This window comes from Penicillium verhagenii (assembly GCF_028828195.1).
Source record: "Penicillium verhagenii strain IBT 33310 chromosome Unknown utg000005l_segment0_segment0, whole genome shotgun sequence".
NCBI classification, from domain to species: Eukaryota; Fungi; Ascomycota; class Eurotiomycetes; order Eurotiales; family Aspergillaceae; genus Penicillium; species Penicillium verhagenii.
This window is the reverse complement of record NW_026643169.1, coordinates 1,931,365-1,951,015: the sequence shown is the minus strand read 5'-3', so window position 1 is coordinate 1,951,015 and position 19,651 is coordinate 1,931,365. Positions and strand designations below refer to the sequence as shown.

At 48.6% G+C, this 19,651-nt stretch overlaps 9 protein-coding genes across 9 annotated transcripts; 4 read left to right on the top strand and 5 right to left on the bottom strand.

Moving 5' to 3' along the window:
• Positions 1–258: 258 nt before the first annotated feature.
• N7466_004263 (putative pH signal transduction protein PalA) lies at positions 259–3,288 on the bottom strand (the record flags this gene model as incomplete). The annotated part of the gene is made up of 7 exons (XM_057163660.1): positions 259–652; positions 732–1,134; positions 1,209–1,783; positions 1,840–2,734; positions 2,841–2,895; positions 2,965–3,202; positions 3,281–3,288. The coding sequence occupies 7 exons, from the start codon at positions 3,286–3,288 to the stop codon at positions 259–261; spliced, it is 2,568 nt and encodes an 855-aa protein (XP_057022341.1).
• A 714-nt stretch (positions 3,289–4,002) lies between these two features.
• On the bottom strand, positions 4,003–5,359 carry N7466_004262 (putative mitochondrial carrier protein; the record flags this gene model as incomplete). Its single annotated transcript, XM_057163659.1, has 6 exons — positions 4,003–4,212; positions 4,267–4,604; positions 4,657–4,875; positions 4,938–5,011; positions 5,076–5,110; positions 5,186–5,359. The coding sequence occupies 6 exons, from the start codon at positions 5,357–5,359 to the stop codon at positions 4,003–4,005; spliced, it is 1,050 nt and encodes a 349-aa protein (XP_057022340.1).
• A 2,510-nt stretch (positions 5,360–7,869) lies between these two features.
• N7466_004261 (putative sterol carrier protein) lies at positions 7,870–9,310 on the top strand (the record flags this gene model as incomplete). Its single annotated transcript, XM_057163658.1, has 2 exons — positions 7,870–8,363; positions 8,431–9,310. 2 exons carry the CDS (start codon positions 7,870–7,872, stop codon positions 9,308–9,310), a joined length of 1,374 nt encoding a protein of 457 aa, XP_057022339.1.
• Positions 9,311–9,525: 215 nt separating this feature from the next.
• Positions 9,526–10,662, bottom strand: N7466_004260 (DUF3431 domain-containing protein; the record flags this gene model as incomplete). The annotated part of the gene is made up of 1 exon (XM_057163657.1): positions 9,526–10,662. The coding sequence occupies one exon, from the start codon at positions 10,660–10,662 to the stop codon at positions 9,526–9,528; it is 1,137 nt and encodes a 378-aa protein (XP_057022338.1).
• A 2,243-nt stretch (positions 10,663–12,905) lies between these two features.
• Positions 12,906–13,357, top strand: N7466_004259 (uncharacterized protein; the record flags this gene model as incomplete). Its single annotated transcript, XM_057163656.1, has 2 exons — positions 12,906–13,043; positions 13,100–13,357. 2 exons carry the CDS (start codon positions 12,906–12,908, stop codon positions 13,355–13,357), a joined length of 396 nt encoding a protein of 131 aa, XP_057022337.1.
• Positions 13,358–13,711: 354 nt separating this feature from the next.
• Positions 13,712–14,374, bottom strand: N7466_004258 (uncharacterized protein; the record flags this gene model as incomplete). Its single annotated transcript, XM_057163655.1, has 4 exons — positions 13,712–13,815; positions 13,873–13,996; positions 14,047–14,214; positions 14,285–14,374. 4 exons carry the CDS (start codon positions 14,372–14,374, stop codon positions 13,712–13,714), a joined length of 486 nt encoding a protein of 161 aa, XP_057022336.1.
• A 180-nt stretch (positions 14,375–14,554) lies between these two features.
• Positions 14,555–16,059, top strand: N7466_004257 (RNA-binding protein; the record flags this gene model as incomplete). The annotated part of the gene is given in 3 exon segments (XM_057163654.1): positions 14,555–14,610; positions 14,630–15,292; positions 15,357–16,059. The coding sequence occupies 3 exon segments, from the start codon at positions 14,555–14,557 to the stop codon at positions 16,057–16,059; spliced, it is 1,422 nt and encodes a 473-aa protein (XP_057022335.1).
• Positions 16,060–17,412: 1,353 nt separating this feature from the next.
• Positions 17,413–18,210, bottom strand: N7466_004256 (guided entry of tail-anchored proteins factor 1; the record flags this gene model as incomplete). Its single annotated transcript, XM_057163653.1, has 3 exons — positions 17,413–17,738; positions 17,832–18,018; positions 18,124–18,210. The coding sequence occupies 3 exons, from the start codon at positions 18,208–18,210 to the stop codon at positions 17,413–17,415; spliced, it is 600 nt and encodes a 199-aa protein (XP_057022334.1).
• Positions 18,211–18,554: 344 nt separating this feature from the next.
• N7466_004255 (uncharacterized protein) lies at positions 18,555–19,595 on the top strand (the record flags this gene model as incomplete). Its single annotated transcript, XM_057163652.1, has 1 exon — positions 18,555–19,595. One exon carries the CDS (start codon positions 18,555–18,557, stop codon positions 19,593–19,595), a length of 1,041 nt encoding a protein of 346 aa, XP_057022333.1.
• Positions 19,596–19,651: the final 56 nt, after the last annotated feature.

Below are 19,651 nucleotides of genomic sequence, written 5' to 3'. Positions count from 1 at the left end.
TCTTACCGCACAAAAAGACATACACCCATTCTAATTTCTCATTTCTGACAATACACGTAAATTTAGCTAATGTACTAGTTGGTATACATAAACAACACATATGATATCTAACACATCTTATCCCGACGCCTCGTCAGCTTTGAATTTATTTTCTATATGTGCATCTGGTCCCTCCGCATACATATGCAATGCGGACCCAACTCATGACTCCGGTACTCATTGTTTTTAACATCGTTGCATCGTCATGCGTTTGCATTCTCAAGAAAATCGGAGCCCTTGGCTCGGATCCCAGATGCCTGGTTGCCCACGAGCGGCTGGTGCAGGAACAGCACCACTTCCGCCACTGGGAGCCATCCTTGGCGGTGCGCCGCCAGTGTCAAATCGAATCCCCATATCAGGGGACCACATGCCCGGCATGGGGATAGAAGGGGGAGGAACCGCTGCTCGCAGGGGTTGAGGCGCCGTCAGCGGCGCCACAGGTTCCGAGAGCCGAGGTGCGTGCACCGGCGGAGGTGGTTGGGAGAGTGGCTGGGAGGGCGGGGGTGCCGCATATGTTTGAGCGTGATGGGTATGAGCCGGCTGATGAGTAGGTTGGCGTAAATGAGGCTGGGAAATGTGTAGCGACGACATGGCGGTGACGTTGGAGATGTCACTGTTGATCATCGGGTCAGTCACATGGAGCTTTGCCGGTGGGCAAGAAGAGGGAGAGGGTGGGGGAGATTAGGACTCACGCTTCCAGCTGACTAGCCTCCATCCGTCGCTGATGAACAAATGCCTTTGCATCGTCGCGGAATCGGCTCACAATTTTGGCCAGGTCATTGTAGAACTTGCGCCCAACTTCGAGATTGGAAATAATCTCCTTGTACTTCAAGTATCCGTTTTCTAGGTCTTGCAGAGCAGTCTCCCGCTCCTTGGTGGAGGTATCACCTTTGTGAGCTCGGGTGAAGGCCCGGTTAGCCTCGCGTACCTCCTCTCCGAGCTGATCCTGTTCCTTTTGTTCTTGAGCTAACATCTGCCGATCGGAGTCATAGTGGCGCAAGTGCTTCTCAAACAGGTCTTCAAACTGGCTTGCTTGGATGGTCTGCATAGGGAACTCGCGTTCTAACCGAGCAGTCTCATTCAGAAGGGCCGGGTCTGTTTATGTTTCAGCAAATCGAACTCAGGCAAACATTTTTGTTTTTCAAAGGGATCAAAGAAGAGTTACTCACGGATATCATCAGCGCGGCCCTTGTCTTTCAGTGTCTGGATTCGTCGACGCCGCCGGTTTTCCATCCTACTCACTTCACTCAAACAGCTCCGTAGTTTGATAGACTCCCTTTCCAACTCTGGAGGGATGGTGGCCCTGCGGCTGCTTGGAACGTAAGACTCGAGGTCTCGGTTAGTTCCCATGAGAACGAGAAACACGGACTCGGAGTCCCGGAGCTTCTGGTCGACGAGGGAATCGCTACTCTGGGCAGAAGTGAAATACCCGTTGATCTCTTTGGAGGTATTGTAGATCTTAGGGGCAGCTTTCTCTGATGTGTCACGGTTCCATCGATCGGTGCCATATTTGCGAACTGCGGCATCGTCCTCGGCCTTTTCGGCGGCCAGCAACGCAACGCCTTCATTGTAGATAGTCAGATCATTGCCTTTGACCCTTGCGGTGTCCTCGACGGATCGCCGCAGGCGGTTCAGCCCATCTTGCTGACGCATTTCCTCGGCATGGGAGACCAGCGCAGGTGGAAGCCCAAGTGGCTTCTCCAAGGCTTGCAAAGAACCTGGCAAATTCAATGAAGATAAGAGACTAGAGAGTTTAGTTAGTCAGAGATCCTCAAATGAGGGGACTTTTGCAATCCATACTCCCGGAGCTTGTCGGTCATAGACTCCAACTCTCCAACCAGACTTTCATTGATCAACCGATCTCGGCGGTCGGAGTAGATGCTGGCCGCAATGTGTACGGCATAAGGAACCAATCTCGCGAAAAGGGGCTGGCCAAGAGGGCCATTGTTTCCAAGCATCGATATGGCGTCTGTGACTTGTGTCGGTGCCTTGGCAGCAACCATACTAGCGCGGTCAATCGCCTTGAGTTCGGATTTTGTAGGCACAGGATTGAGATAAATCATATCATTGTCCTTCTCCGCGCGCTTCAGATCCTCGGCCACACGACTCTTGAGTCCATTCAGATCTCCCAGCACAGTCCGGTTAATCCACTGCGTTTCCTTCAAGCCTTCTTTAACACAATCTAGACCATCGCGCAATCTTGCCACCTCTTCACCATACTTGCGCTTATCCAGGCAGTCGAGTGCTTGTCGGAATTGTGCCGCGGCTGCAAAGTGATGGTTTTTGGCGGTCATATGGTGGATCCATTCGGTGCTGATTGCATTAGAATTGACGGCCAAGTCCCCTGCATCCCCATAAAAGTCGGAAACCTGTGCAGCGAGTCGTGCGATTGATATATCCTTCAGTCCATCCTTTACAGCCTTCTGCCAGAAGCACTCTTGGCCTTGGGCGAGCAACAGTTGTTCCAAGCTCTTCAATGTCATCTCATCCATATCTTCCGGGGGAGATGTGCGAAGGTCGGGAAGGATATCGTTGCGTAGGTGACTCAAGACTCCAGCCGCTTGACAGGAGTAATTGCATGCTTGCTTGAGGCCATCCGAGGTTGTCCGGTTCCCTGCATATGCAAGTTGGGAGTATAGAGCGGCGAGGTTGAAAAGCACATTGGCGAGTTCGAAGCGAAGGTTATTTTGTGATACTTTTATTCATGCCATCAGCAAACATGTCCCTCTCAGTGTTTCCATTTGCCCCGCCCCGCCACCCATGATGATCTTGTACTCTCAATTTAGGAAGTCACAACTTACCAGGTCGCGATGTGTTAAACCCAAATGCCGGATACCACACAAAATCGACTCCCACCTATTTTTATGCCTGTCGTCAATAAAAAGCTGCAAAAGGAATACTTGACACACAAGGAGGACTGCGTACATCAACCGGGAACTTCCCACCAAGCCATTTCAACTGCGCCGCATATGTAACCAGTCGACTAATGCCACTGACATGCGGCTCCTGTACATTAATAGCCTCGGTTCTCAGACGATCAATAATCAGTAGATCATCAGCAAACATGTCCGGGCGCTGGTCATATTTGGAGGAAATGTATTGCGTAATCGCATCCGATAGCGAAACGCTATGGGAGCGACGAAACGGGAGCTGTAGGATATTGCTGTGTTGGTCGACAGAATGAGTCAGCGGGTTTCAAAGAATTTGGTATTTTCTTTACAAATGCCAGTGGGGTACTCACGATGCCATCGTTGTGGTGGTTCACAGCTTGGGCAAGAAAGAAAGAAACCTTTGTTGACGAGGTTGCTCTGGCACCAAAAAACCCCCACCCGGCAGCGGAATGACGTTGTGGAGCCTGAGGCACCCTACTCCGCATTGTTTAATTTTTGACATGAAGCACTGGGCCAGTCTACTCAGTATTCTCAGGGTTTGATACACTTGCCAACCTGGTAAAGAGCAGCTGCTCAACGTGACATTCTTACTAATAGGATACTTGGCGGTTCCTTCTCGTGGGTATTGTTCAAAATTCAAATACGCCTAGATAACTTACTAGTACAAAATGTCCAGACCGCATACTATGCAAACTACTAGTATGTATGTACTACTTAGTAGTGGTAACATTAAATGTTGGAACGAAGTGGGAACAGTTCATAGAAAAAGGGACTAGTGTATTCCAAACATCTACATACACAGGGCATTGCACCTACTAGTCATATTATCTAGGAAGTAATGGGAAATACCGGTTTCATCTCTCGTATTTAAATGCTATGAGAATCAAGTTGATCGGGGCATATGTAATATGTACTATGTATGCATAGATAAAAAGCATCCCAAAAAGCGCGAAAATTTCTTCCTCGATAAATATGCGGTATTTTCCCTGTCGCGCTTCTTGTTAAAAAGTCGTCCAGGCATGCAGTCGATATGATCAAGACTGATCAAAGTCATGTTCCCGGCACCCTAGCTTCACTCTTCTGGAAGCTCTGTGATTTTGGCCTTGATGAATTCAAACATGCTAAGCAAAATCATATTATTCAGCCCCGTTCGGATCAGAATGATTGACATGCCTTTGTACATGCTCGCCTTAGCAACTGCAGCTGATGCCTCTCCAATTTCCTTGCTTTTACCAAGCAAGACACTTTGAGCACGGGTCTTGCGTGTGTCGAGGGGGTAGGTCTGCATAAATTTGTGAGTAATGAGAGTCAAAAGTTCAGGATCTAGGGGACATACGCAAACCCATGGGACTGTACTACAGATGGCACCAGCAATCATGGGAGCCCCAAAAGGCGATTTGTTATCACCCAGCTCCTTCGCTGCCACCTGCTTGACGGTCTCATAAACGCTGAAATATAGGCCGGAGCCCACAGTGTCGCGCAGAACATGTAAGCGAAAGCCTGTGTAAAGTCCTCGGAAGCCATGACGTTTGACAATTTGCCGGATAGCCTGCACAGTTCCCAGCCGGGGTTTGCGTCGCAGGTCAGGGTTTCGGGCAGCATCAGGGGCAGCTTGTGCGCGGTTGGACACTAAGACCGAAGTTTGGACAACATTCTTAGCTAGCTCAAAGGGACCTTTTAAAGTCAGTCAAATCCAGGTATGTTCCAAGGATAAGGAAATTCGCACAGGCAAGGGGGGATGAGATCAAACCAGCCAGCGCACCCGCAGCGGCAAAGGTCATGATACCACTAACTGTGGGTGTGCTGCTCGGTTTATTGTATTCCGCGAGCGGTGATACTCCAGTTATCTGGCGGATCATGTCGGAGATCCGAATCTTGGCCCAACTGTATGAGGTGAAATTGACTACCCGGACTGCGGTTACACTTGCCAGGGGTGGGAGAGCACCTAGGTAAACAGATCAATACTATATCCAAAAAATACTCTAGGATGGTGGGTTCAAGAATTACCGGCAACATAGCCACGAGGTCCCTCGGTCCGCCACAAGTAGCGCATGCATTGAGAAATGTTCTTGAAGTCGTGACTAGATATGCAGTTTGAGCGTCAACAGCTGATGTTTTGTAGATTTTAGTCAAAAAGCAACATACGTTTGCATGCGGGTTTTAACATTCTCTAGGGGCGTCTAACGGGACGTTAACAAGAAGCACTTATTCAAATCCTGCCCCAAGGGAACCTGCAGATGATCAGAATTACTTACAACAGCCAAAGTTGCACAGACGGTTGACGCTCCTGAAGCCAGCTGCGTCTGGTACTTCTTCAGAAGAGCATTGCGGGTTTTTTCATCCATGTTCCAGATGTTCTGGGCGGGTAACGTTGGGGAAGAGTTGTTGACAGGGAAGAGTTCATGTTCAGCCCGTTTCCCAATAGTCATACCTAATATGTATTACTAGTAGAGATCCCTATGTTCAGTTCTTTGTATTCTTCGATTCGATGTTGCGGTGCTGATTTATTCTTCGATTCGATGTTGCGGTGCTGATATATCCTTCGATTCGACGTTGCGGTGCTGATGTGTTTTCTTTTATAGGTGGTGGAACAGATATTGTCTTGATCGCAACACCAGGTTGAAAATCCTTATGGAACGCAAAGCGGTCTCTCAGTAGTACACGAGAAGACCGTTCAGCGTCCCGTAATTATCCATTCGAGGGTTGGGTTTTTATAGGTTTACGGACACAAAGACAAGCCGAGTGGCTCGATTGGATGAGACGGATTGAAATCTGTGGGTGTGGGACGGCTGGTTCGATGTTGGGCCAAAGGGCTTGTCTCGGCAATCAAAAATATGACCCCGCGGCGACGGCGACCGAGCAGAGCAACGAGCTCTTTGCTGTTGTCAAAGTTCAAGCTTGTGCTGAACTTTTTATATCGAAGCTTCTCTGTTCCAAATAGGCTTAGTAGGGTTCTTTAGAGGATTTCATCGGTCGCAATGGGGTGGAATGTGATTTGGTGCGGGAGCTGAAGGAGATCAGCATTGATCGAACAGTGCGGTCGGCTTTCTCTTAACATACTTGACAGTGGTAAAAAGCTAGAGAGAATAAGAAAAGTAGAATATGTTCATCTTACCGGTACAGCCTTCACCCCGATCATAAAGCAAGACCTGCTCAGAGAACAGAGGTGGAAGAGGAAGTTGAGGGCAGGGCAAATAGGCATGTGGACCGAGCTTTGTGCATTCGCTCAAATAGGCTTAGTGCGGATGCAGTGACGTCGTGAGTATTGCCCCAGCTTAGTCTTGTATTTTCCACAATATTCAGCTGTAGAATGAGGTATATCAGGATTCTTACTCCTAGTATACGGAAGGTCCTTTTTCTCCTTGTCTGAGAGCTTTTATTTCTTTTTTTTTTTGGTGGTGGTTATTTGATTCTATATTATGATGGATGCTGCTCATGGTTGCCCATCAAAGTTCTGGCGGGGAAATTGTTAGCTTTGCCCCCCATGCGGGACAAGGGCTTTGCCGCAATCGCATTTAGATCAAGGATTCTGATTCAAACTGGCCTTGAATCTGTCATTGGCCATTATTAACAAAAGAGATAAGTGGTCCGAGATTAAAAACGATGACAGAACTTGTAAAACCACACGTAGAAAACTAGTACATATAAGATTAGCATTGCCAACATTGAATATAAAGTCTGGGGAGATCCATGGATCCATCAATGGGTATCCTATGCAGCTTGACTATTCCGGTGGAGGATAGTCATCCGGTCTTACTTATAACCTATAAAAGGAATAGTGGATATCTATTCCCCGCCAATGATCTAGAATACATAAGTCGCTAGTTGAATCCAAATCCTATGGTTTGAATGTTTCAAAGCGGATTAGAAAGAAAACACTTGTTTACAGGAGGCCCAGACTTGGGTCAATATAGTTGGAAAGCTGCTGATTGGTGCGCTTTGCAGATCGTGAGGAGGACTGACTTGCCAGGTTTTCCTGCATGCTTAAGTCTGCATGTACCCGTCCAATAAAATGTCCGAATTACAATTTAGCGTATGTTCCCCTCTATAACATGACCAGTTGAAACTGTTTATACATTTCAAGGTTCCAAGGTTGGTCGTAGTTCACTACTCTTTCAAATGTTGCGACCGGATACACATCCATCCACTGCCTTGTCTAGAATCCAAATTTCCTGCCCAGGTGTCACATTCAAATTTTCCGGGCCTGGAGGTTGAATACACATGGATGTGCGTACACAAGTACATCCATCTATCTAGGTGCGTACAAGCATACCTAGAGATATTCATCCAGAGTATGTATACATATCCATTCAAGCACCTATACGCTTGCGGCTTGATCGGTTTTCATTGACAGCAGCACTTGAGATCTACTACCCCGCCCATTCTAATAATCTTTACTTCAAATTTTACCTTCCATCCATGGATATCACCTACGCTTTACCCTTCAAATTCATTAACATATGCATATTTGTAGAGAAAGGTTTCCCTATGTTAGTTAGTTCACTCCAGAGAATCGAGATGATCAGATTAGTCATAAGGCTTGGCGTAACTTGGGCTTCACGTGATAGAATTTCGCTAAATTCAAGATACTCGGCTCAAACACATGATGGTTCATGTGTCAGGGTGTTATTTGGTTTGAAAAGTGGAGACTAGAGATCATTAAAATGCAAATCAGATCATCGGAGTTTTGTTTTTTTGTGCAATGGATTTGTGCAACATATTGTATTGAACCAAGATTCAATGTGCTCCCTCGGGTCCTCGGGACCTCGGTCGCCCCCAGTCCCCGCAAAATAGCAGCCCCCTGCCCCACTCGTGACATAGTCTAAATGCCGACTCGCGAACTTACATATAGCTGCCACCAGCCCCTTGGAGATCCCCGATCCAGACGTGAACACCTTCAAATCCTTTAATTTTCCAAAAAAACTCCACATTTCGCACCATGGGCAAGAAACAAGCAGGTCCTGCCTACGTCTTGGGCGTGGGCATGACCAAGTTCATCAAGCCGCGTGGCAAAGTTGACTATAATGAGCTGGGCTACGAGGCTGGCATCAAAGCCATGCTCGATGCCCACATCACATACGATGATGTCGACCAGGGCGTTGCATGCTATGTGTATGGCGACAGCACATGTGGACAGCGTGTGTTCTACCAATTCGGCCTCACCAACATCCCTATCTACAATGTCAACAACAACTGCTCGACCGGCTCTACTGGCTTGGCCATGGGTCGCACCTTGGTCTCCCACGGTGCTGCCGACTGTGTCCTAGTCGTTGGCTTTGAGAAGATGAACCCCGGTAGCTTGCAGTCGGTATATAACGATCGCACTGGCCCAACCACCCTGTTCGGAACAATGATGGCGGAAACACGGGGAGTGACCAACGCGCCCGGTGCCGCGCAGATGTTCGGAAATGCTGGTCGGGAATACATGGAGAAGTATGAAGAGCACCAGCCCATTTTTCAAGCGAATGTTCCTATTGCTAACGCATTTATTCCTCCTTAGGTACGGCGCAAAGAACGAAGACTTTGCTGAAATCGCCCGCATCAACCACGAGCACTCCAAACGTAACCCTTACTCCCAATTCCAAGACGAATACTCCCTCGAGCAGATTATGAAGGCACCTATGATCTTTGAGCCGCTCACCAAGCTCCAGTGCTGTCCCACTTCGGATGGTGGTGCCGCTGCCGTCATCGTCTCTCAAGAGTTCCTCGATGCCCGTCCCCACCTGAAGGACCAGGCCATCCTGATCGCTGGCCAATCCATGGCCACCGATACCGACCAACTTTACAACACTAGTGCAATTGATCTGATGGGATTCGGCATGTCGCGACATGCGGCCCGCACTGCCATCGCCGAGGCCGGTGTGAATGTCAAGGACATCAAGGTTTGCGAGCTGCACGACTGCTTCTCTGCCAATGAAATGATCACAATCGATGCCCTCGAACTATCTGAGCCCGGCAAGGCCCACGAGATGGTCCGCCGCGGCGATATCACCTACGGTGGTAAAATGGTGATCAACCCCTCGGGTGGTCTCATCTCCAAGGGCCACCCGCTCGGTGCTACTGGTATTGCTCAGTGTTCTGAGCTGGTCTGGCACCTGCGCGGCTGGGCTAACAACCGTCTTATTGACGGTACTGGCGCTGCTTTGCAACACAACCTCGGACTTGGTGGTGCTGTTGTGGTCAGCGTGTACAAGCGTGCTGATGGCAAGGTCGCGGCTGCCGTTCCGTCAGATGTTGTGGGCAAGATCACCGGTCTTGGCTATAACCCGGCTGTCGAGGCTCGTGGATTCACCGCTGAGCAGGCCAACTCGGTATGCAGCAAGAAACACAGCGCGTATGCTCTCGCCGATGCCCAGCAGCGGGTTCTTGCCCGTTTCTAAGACTATGGTCACACAGTCTAGAGCTCTATAAATAGTCGCACATGCTTGTGTAACATGATCACGATCGAGATACATACAATTTTACTTATTCCCCTGCCACGTGGTGATCAATTGATCAAATACAATATCAAATATGCTTGAATCAACCCCCACGTCCACGGGACCGTAGCCCTATGAACTTGGAATATATACAAAACTAGAGCCAGCCTAGATTATCATGAATGCGTTGCCGCCCAGTCGCTAGGAAGCTTATAATCTGGCGGGATTTTATATTGCCCCCAGCAAATCCCGGGGTTGGGGCACTGGAGATCGCAGCGGCCATATAAGCGACAATAACAGTCAGCAGCATTAGGACAAGCATCCTGATTAAGCTGCCGCAACTCCAGCTCCCCACTTGCATTCGGCTTGGCAAATAGTATATGCCAAAGATAAGATAGGATCCGTCCAGCAACCCGGTCATCCAAAGGCGCAGCCTGGCCACCATGAGTCTGCGAGCTACGAGGATCCTCCATCCCATCAAGCAGCCACTGCCGCAAAGCAACATACTCTAGCCGTGAATGCTGCAACACCCGCTCACGAGACACAACGAATTGCGCACAGCACTGAGACCGCACCGCATCCGTCCGCCTCAGCTCCAGCTTCGCCTTCTGCTCCATAGCCGTATAATCCCCTCCACCAAAGATCGACACCAGAGCCCGCGGCAGCGCCGTATCCGACGCTGCACGCGCACTCCACGGCTCCAGCGTCGATTGGAGCCGCATCTCTAGACTGCCCTGCGCCGCTACCGTAGGCGGGCAGGTACTGGTGCTCCAATCACAGCGCAGGTTATAGTACCCCCTCAGCTCCAATGCACGAGGCACGTCTAGCGCGGTGAGCAGGGCCGCGTTATCGTAGTCCGGTGCGTCGTTGTGCCATGCCCAGCGGGACCCGTGTACGAATACCGCGCCTGCCGCTGGTATATCGGCGTAGTTATCGATGATGAATGTGAGGTAGGCCATTGCTTCGTGGCCGCGGTTTGCGGGGACTTGGAGGAACGTGGAGGTTTTGTCGGCTGGGCTGTCGACACCGTACACGCAGAGATGGTAATGGTCTGTCAGTTTGTTGAGCCATGCTGGGTCACCGTCTGCGGCTACGCGTGATACGACCAAGGCTGGGTTTTTGGAGCCGGATAGCTTGGGACATTTGCCTCGGGCTTCGGGGAGTCGGGCGGATGTGGTCTTGTAGCGAATTTTTGTCCATGAGAAGGATTTGTCTTCGGATTGGGGGCGGTTGAGGTAGATAATGAATAGGAGGATGGAGAGGAAAAGCACTAGTTGATTTGTGGCTCTTTGGGTTTTGCGATTCACATGCATCTTGTCCTCATGCTATACCGGGATTTGGGACTTACGTTACCTTCTGGTTTTCAGGAACCATTTGAGCACGCGATACCGATCCGTTGGTATTTATTTTCCCCTAGAACCTGGCTCCGGTCACTCCGGTCCAAGTGGGTCCCCATGGAGTGCGGACACCAATCATATCAAGCAGAAACGTGCTAAGCTTTTTGATAGTTGGCATCTTGGCATGCTTCTATCCTCAACCCCAACATTTCATACCTTGGAATTTGTGCCCTTCTGTTTTCTCATGTGGGTGTCTATATATTCTTTCTAGTTAAGTATACTAACTGAATAGGACGCTGAAGTGATAACTATCCTGTAATTAGTATAGATGGTACTCGGAACTTATAATAAAAGATTGTTTGTGTCGAAATAAAAATACGTAGATGTGGTGGGAAAATTTTTATGGGAAGGAGGAATGGGAAGAGAGTCTATTGCATGGGAATGGGTAATGGGAATAGAATCATGGGAAGTGGGGTGGGAATAGTAGTTATATGGTAAGGGAAAGGGAATGTGGGAATATTGGCATGGAAAGGGGAGTTGGGAATAGCTTTATGGAAAATAAAAATAAAATAAAAATAGGTAGTACCGGTTTATGGTACTGTGGTCTCAAAGAATGAGTATTAAATATCATCGTACCGACCGACAGTGGACCCTCCTCAAGTGCCACCAAGGCGCCTTCAGCTGCTCCCGTGGAGTCGCAGCTGTGCACCGAGCTAAAGCTTCAAAAGGCGAGCCTGACACACAAGAATGAAGCACCAGTCGCGGACAAAGGTTAACAGCATTGGCTTGTACCCCTATACAATGTAAAGGAACGAGCAAGGGTCGATCCCTGGCAAGGTCATCCTGGAGTAATTTCTATGTTGAGTAGTACTTCTAGCCTAGGTTGAACTGGTGACTGTCTTGCCCGCTGCACCACGAAAGTGTTGTTAATTAGCACTCCCGATAAGCCTCCTTTCTGTTTAACTTTGGTGCTAGTATTCCCCCCATACATTCCTCCTCTAGCCATTTCTACTTGTACTACTCTCTTATACTTTCAGGCCCTAATTTTACTTGTGTACTGACTAATTCTTTTAAGCTAGTAGTTTTTCAAGGCTTGAATGGGCCGGCTTTTATAGTAAAAGCTTATTTTATACTTAAAATCTTCTTATGAGACTGGTGGTCATAGACACATACTATTTTCATATCCTCTCATCTACGAAGGTATGTATTTCATTGATCTGATATAGTCGTTTGACCTGTAGATTGCTGGCCTCATGTCAAGCCCATCATAAGTCTCCTCGCTAGTCCATCCACACGGATATTAACACTGGGCCCTTTATTTCATATACTCCTCAGCAGAAAAAAAGACCAAGGGAGCGGGAATATCAGCCGAGCTTTTGACGGGTGATACCCACGTGAGGGAGAGAGCATTCGAACAACGCGTTGCATGAGATTGGAATGTCAATGCTACACATGTATAGCGATTCTTAAATTGACATGCAATTTAAATCTAAATCATTAAAAATGCTCATGCATGGGTTTATTAATTAAGACGGCTTTGTTCCATGTACAATCGAGCCTCGAGTCATCTTACTAATACTGGCAAGGGGGAAAATACCAGGCCAACTCACGGTCAGACATTGATATGCGTAAGTGCAACTGATAATGCGCCAGAGTGGAATGTGGAGTGCTTACGGAAAGATAATGATCCTCATTGGGCATTAATCAATTTTCCTTTCGCCTTTCAATTGGACCGGCTCGTTCCCTTGCATTTTTTGAAGGTCGATCATACTCTGGTCAAGGGATGTTTCAACATGTTGGCGCAGTCGCATATTTACGTGCGTGTCAACCATGGAACCGGTTATGGTTCGCAAAACCAGAGTGGCTGACCTCTGCTGGGGAGATGGGAGGAGACCAATTTTAAGTGGTTTGGGGGTTGTAGTCGGAAATGCCTCGGGAAGACGAGAGTAAACAAGCTGACCCTCGCTGCTCAATTTCCTTTCCCCCCCCCCCTTCAAGGTCGGTCCATTCCCGCCCTATGTGAGTGTTGGAAAGGGATAGGAATATAAATCCAACACAAATCCCCTTCCACGTCGGCCACACATTTTTTGCTCAAATCTACTTGGCTATAGAATACATTCATTCCTTCGAAGCTATACGCCCTTCCACTCCTTTTGCCGATTACTTCTAATATACTTCTTTTCACTTGATACATTTTATCAAACATATTATTATCCACCATGGCTCGCTTCAATCTGTCTTTCCTCGCTGTCTTCCTGTTCCTGGCAGTTTTTGCTCTGTCACTCCCGACCAAGCGTGATGAGCTGTCTTCTGCCGGCCAGGCGCTGGGACTTGATAAGACCTTTGATCAATTGAAGGTTTGTGAAAATGCACTGGATTGCAAGCTCGACTTGGGCTAACACTGTTCATACAGTCTGCTACTAAGATTATGAACAACGTTGATCAGAAGGACGTCAACAACGAGAAGAACGAGGTTGATGACGACGCTGATGTCGATCAGGATTCCAGCGATGATGAGGAGCCCGAGGCTACAAAGACTGAGAAGAAGCTCACCTCTGGCAACTTCGCCACACCCACTGCCACCAGCACTCACAAGCCTACTTCCAAGCCCAATGCTCTGGGCAAGCTCCCCATTGTCGGTGGTCTGCTTGGCGGTACTGGAGCTTTTTAAATGTACACCAAGTGATCCTGAGGGCCAGTAGTTCAGTATGACGGAAGGAAAGAACTATCGTGATGTTTGTGATGATTGGGTCAAACGCGTTGGATTCTACATTTGGAGATTGTCCATGGGGCACCTTTCGCTTGGTTATGTTGGCGTCAAAGGCATTTAGCCAGCCGAGTAGGAAATTTATTGCACATTAATTGTTTTCCTAGTGCAGCCTAGATTTCTTGCACTGTTTCACTTATCGTACAGTAAGCCTGCGCAGAATTTGCATCAAACCATAACTATGCACCACCGTGGAGAAGGGATGTGTTATTGGGAAGTTACAAACTCGATCGAATACATGTTGATCTTCTTGGATCCTCAGTTCTTTCCCTGGGTGGCTTGTTGTTGTCCTTCATGGAGGCCAGTGTAGTACCCTGCATAATACCAGGCCATCATGAGACGCTTCAAGCTTTCATCTTGGACTAATAATCCGTTAGAGAACATATCCACTTAATCAGATCAACAGTGACAAAACATACCTTGAGCTAAGAGCGGCTCAGGCATCGACATGGCCCCCGCGGGAACCTTTGGGCCCTCAGCGGCGGCGCTTCCTCCTTCTGGCGCAGACTGGGCAGCGGCAACCTTTGCTTCGGACTGGTCGGCCTGGAAGAGTTAGATATAAGAAAAGCAGAGTTGAATTAATTTAGACATACCGTGACATCTGCAAGTGAATCGCCAGTATCGACCTCCATGGAGCCATCTTGGATATCGACTTGATCAGCACCCTCGACAGCAGGAAACTCTTCGGCAGTGCCTGTTTCTTCTGCCTCTTTCAGAACATCTTCGACATTCTCGCCCTTGGCATGAATACTGTGATAGAGCTACCATCAACAAGTTAACATAAGTCACGTGAATTCATAGAAATGGAACTCGAGGAAGTATGAAGCGTACCTGGTACTCCTCCACTGCATCGTCCCACGATCGCACTAGAGAAGAATCATCCCAGATCTCCTCGTGTGTCAAAGTATTGGACTTCCCCATGGCCGTCCAATCCTCCGAAAGACGTGTTGGTGAGATAAGGGCGGTGATAGGTGCTGATAGCCTGATAGGCAACGGGTGGAGTCTCACCGCCTTCCGATCCAAATCAGTGAAAAAAAAAGTTTCAGCGCAAAGAAGACGTGCTTGTCTTCAGTATTCAATTCACACCGAACAAATACCAAAATGGCCCCTGCTAAGAAGGATATGAAGCGCAAGGGTAAGCCAACCGCGTTCCAATTGTTACGTTTTAATTAATAGCTTGAATGTCGCTGACACTAAAGAAACAGCGCCCGCCGTGAGCGACCCGCCCGCCAAAAAAACTAAGAAGGTCCAGGCCAAACCTGCTGAGACCTCCGAAGAAGCTCCCAAGTCTATCTTGAAAAAGAAGGCTGCTGCCGCCCCCAAGGCTAAGGAGACCAAGACTGCCGCCCCTGTGAAGGCCAATGGTACCCCTGCTCGCCAGGCCAAGCCTCGCAAGCGCGCTGCCGACTTCATCAGCGACGAGGAGACCGAGGAGCCCGCTGCTCCCTCCCCTGTTGCCGAGAAGAAGACTGCCAACAAGAAGTCCAAGAAGGAGGAGACTGCTCCCGTATCCGCCGTGAAGAAGGCCAAGGCTACACCGAAGGCCAAGAAGGTCGAGGAGGTTGCAGTGGAGTCCGAGGATGACGAGGCTGATTTGATCTCCCTTGGATCTGACAGCGAAGAGGATGAGGAGTCTGAGGATGAGGTCCTGGATGACCAGACTGCTGCGCTCATCAAGGGCTTCGAGAGCAGTGACGATGAGGATGAGTCCGAGGGTGAAGGCCACAACCCCAACAAGCCCGTTCCCAAGATCCCAGATACCAAGAAGGCCCAGAGAAAGATTGCGAAGAGCCAGAAGGATAGCGGTGTTCCTGATACTCCCGGTACCGTCTACGTTGGGTATGTAATATTCCTTCGACCACTTTCATCAGATTTTTTTCCCAACTAACATTGTGCTTTCTAGACGTATTCCTCACGGTTTCTACGAGCACGAAATGCGTGCCTACTTCTCCCAGTTCGGTGAAATTACTCGTCTGCGTCTCTCCCGCAACCGTCTGACCGGTCGGTCAAAGCACTACGCCTTTGTGGAATTCACCTCCACCACCGTCGCCAAGATCGTCGCCGAGACCATGGATAACTACCTGATGTACAGCCATATCCTTAAGTGCAAGTTTGTTCCCCAGGAGCAGCTCCACCCCGAGGTCTGGAAGGGTGCCAACCGCCGCTTCAAGAAGACCCCATGGAACCGCATTGAGAAGAAGCGTCTGGAGAAGGGCAAGACCCGTGAGCAGTGGACCAAGCGTATTGAGCAGGAGCAGAAGAGGAGACAGGCCAAGATTGATAAGCTCCAAGCTTTGGGCTACGATATTGAGCTCCCCCAGCTCAAGAGCGTCGACGATGTGCCAGTTCAAGAAGCCCCCAAGGCCATTGAGGCTACTGAGGCTACTGAGACCATTGAAGCCGCCGAGCCCACCAAGGCTGTTGAGGCTGCCGTGGAAGAGCCCGTGAAGGTCATTGATACCCCCGTTGTCAAGGAAGATACCCCCAAGAAGGGCAAGAAGGGCAAGAAGGTCGAAAAGACCGAGGATGCTCCCAAGCCCAAGGCCACAACAGAGTCCCCTGCACCCAAGAAAAAGGCCACCAAGAAGACCAAGGCCAAGGCTTAAACGGTGTACAAAATTGATTTGATGTATTGTTTATTTCCCATAGCCTTTTATGTGCATGTTTGATGTTTTCTATCTGTTTCTGTTTATTTTAAATATCTATTCAAATAGAACTTATTTTTTAAGAAATTTCTTCAGAGATGATATACAATAGATGCCTAGTACAATATCAACTTGGAGCTGATGTATGTGCATAATGTCACCAAATTTGAGGTATAGAAATAATGAATCATTAGTGATCTGTTATTATTACGTATTATTATTCGGATTATTTCCTAAAATCTCTTCAAAATCCCATTTGTCTTTGATCGCTTAACCAGTTTCTTCAGTCCGAAAAAGCTCCAGTCGAATTCCCTTATGACGCTAGTCCTAATCCAATCTAGCCCCGTCACATGACCTCCACTTGGTAAAGAAAACGCCGCAAAATTTCTTCCCAATCCTTCTTTCTTTCCAACTCCTCGCTCAAAGAATCGCATTCAAAGCTCACACACAAAGAATTTTAATTCTTTCTCATCCTCGCTTTGGGAGAAAGTCCCCGGACACCCTGCACTTTGGTTCTCCAAAGTTATCAAGTCAGGCAATGCGGAAACGCGCCGCCATAGAAGCAATTCGATAGCGGCTGACTGCCCTACTCCCTCCTGGCTTTGTGCTGCCATCCGACGGTCTCGCTTCGTGTGTTGCCGGTCATAATGGGGTGTGTGGTCTTGGTCTGAGAGGGGAAGGGAGGATTTCGGTCTTCCCTTGTGTTGGGTTGCTTTTCGTCGTGTTTGGATAGTCATGCGATTGCTCTTTATTCTCTTCGGGGATGGGGTAACTCAATGGGGCTCATTCTTGAGGCGAGGAGTTCTTGTTTTTCGAGTCTGTAGCTTATGGCAAAGCGGTGATTTGAGATTCTCGGTTTGGGATTTTTTTTTTCTCGGGCTTTTTTCTCTCTTGGTCACAGAAGCCCGGTCGAAGGGGCTGGACTCTTTCTATAACTTCTTTTGCTTCTGGCATGAGCTTCGTATGTTCGCGTGATGATATATCAATCATAGAGTCAAGCACTGAGATCCCAAGGGGTCGATGCTGATAAACGATTTAAAATTATCTGATGAACATTCATATATACCAATTTATTTTATTTTATTCTTTACAATTACTTTTCTTTTTTCCTGAAAACCCTTTGTAAGCCTTGAAGAAACATTTCATATTCAACGATTTTTATTATTTTGACCTGAAATGCAATGAATGGCTTTATGTATGCTATGATCATTACATCGTGGAACTCCCACGTTTCCTTCAGTATAATATCAGTATAATACACCGGAACCTAGTAGAGCCCTTAGGCATGGGGCATGACCGTCTCTCGTCTCTCAATTATTGTGTCTTCTTAGCTCCATTGGCGACAGCCTCTTGTTTCTGCCCAACAACCCGCACCACCAATGCACCAATAATCTCAGCAATGGCAGCAATGGCGCTCGCACACACATTGCTCCAAACGTGAATGCTCACGGAGCCAAGCGGTGCCCTCGGGAATGAAAGAACCCATTCAACGTAGTAGGGGAACCAGCCCTCTGGCAAGGCAAAGATAGGTGTTTTCGAGTACCAGAATTGTAGGAACATCTTGAGTCCGTTGGTGCTGAGCCAGCGGCCGGTCTTGACGATTCGATCGAAGGAACTTTTCTGCGCCGAGATAGTGGTGTCTGTTGAGAAAGGGGGAAACAGAAGTTAGTCGACAGGGAGTAATCAACGAGGTTGTTTGCCTCAATAAATGAAGCTGTCAATATAACACGTACTCATTGCCTCGAACTCCTCGACGGCCTTGTCGTGCCGTCTGCGCAATTTAGCCCATTTCGCAAACTCGTCTTGCGAGCTGGTGCTGTTCATCTCGCGCTTCAACTTCACCACTTCGCCCTTCAATCGCTGTTGCTCGCGGGCATTCCGGGCAGACGACGTTGGCACCTTGAGATACAGTTGCCATAACTAGACGTGGAGAGATGATGTTTAGTATGAGGCCCTTGGTTATCGCGTTGTGGGATCTGGAGGGGAAATTTTTATAGCGCTTGGGTTACGCTTGAACAGACGTACCAGGAGGTCGATTGTTGATGCGCCGATTGTATTGATCAGGTAAATGGCGATATGCACGAAGAGGATCATAAGCGTGAGAGACAGCATGATGGCGGGGGGTTAGCCAGGCGGCCGGATATGTGGGGTTTTCGTTGGCGCTGAAGCTCAAGCAGAAGCTAGGAGCAAGGAGGGCGAGTGACCAAGACTGTGTGATGTTTGCAGGAGGCAGTGGGAATTGCGGTACTTGAAATGCAAGTCGGAGAAAATGACGTCCAGGCGATCTTGCAACTGTGGAAGCCCGGAGTCACTCCTCTCCGCCTTTGTCATGCGGGCCCTTTTTGAGCAACAACTTTCTACACAGCAGCCCTTAATTTCAACAAATCGGTATTCTCTCTGTTGAAATAATTTATCCAGAGACTGGAAAGCAGTTTGAATTGTATCCATGACTCTCCATGACTACTCCTGAGAATGCATACCAGGAAATTGCTCGGGTCTTCTCTTCCAGAGGGAACCAGATCTTGGAGATTGAGATGATCTCCTCCACTCTGGGAACACCCTTTTTGCAAGATGAATTGTTCATTGGAATGACCAAGAAAATGCTCGTGTACGCCTATACCGTCGCACGAAGCCTGTTCTTCGAGCGCCTGGTGTCAATGTCTGGAGATGATTTTCACGTGGACTCCGTCGAGGACGCCATCACTAGCGGGGTATCAGATCGAGCCATTACAGAAGTCATGCTACTTTTTGACTGTGAGCATCTGACCGCATGTAACTGGCGCAAACGTTGGCTGCTGGCAGCCGTTGCACAATGCGCTGAAGATCTAGATCAGATTGCCTCGACAAAAAAGCTGCTGGACACTGAGCTGTCGCTTTTGACGACCTATCAGTGTTCACCACTACACCGGCATACTAAATCTCCGACTCTGTGGTCCCATAGGCTATGGGTAGTGAGGCAGATGTTTCAGATCCAAACCTGGACCCCGGAAGCCCTGTTGAAATTGCATCGTGCGGAGCTTGATGGAGTCCTGCGTGCCGCGGAGTTACACCCTAAGAACTACTATGCCTTCGGCTATATACGGCAGCTTCATGCTCTTCTTGCGCATACGACAGATTTCTCGAACTTGTCTGAACAACTGGCTAGACCCTTGATGGATCCCGTTCTTGACTGGTGTCTTGCTCACCCACGGGATATATCTGCCTGGATCTTTGCGAAGTATTTACTGGGTTGTATTGCGGAGCAACAGGTTCGGACAGACGCGGTAGGGCGAGTGGTCTGTTTTGCGCGCGATATTGGATGGGAGGGCGAGAGCCTGTGGACATTTGTTGACCAATCCATCCGCCAATTCGACTTGGAAAATGTGCTCGATGAGATTTTGCCATCTGATACGCTGGACGCGGACCAACACGCTGTGCCAAAATCGCCTTGGCTGGGCCGGCTGACCAGGGCACAAGCATTTTGGGCTGCATATCGAAACACAAGGGTGGAGGAATAATATGCGACTTGTCGCAAGAGCCAATTCAAGAAAAAAAAGGACAAAATGAACAGCGT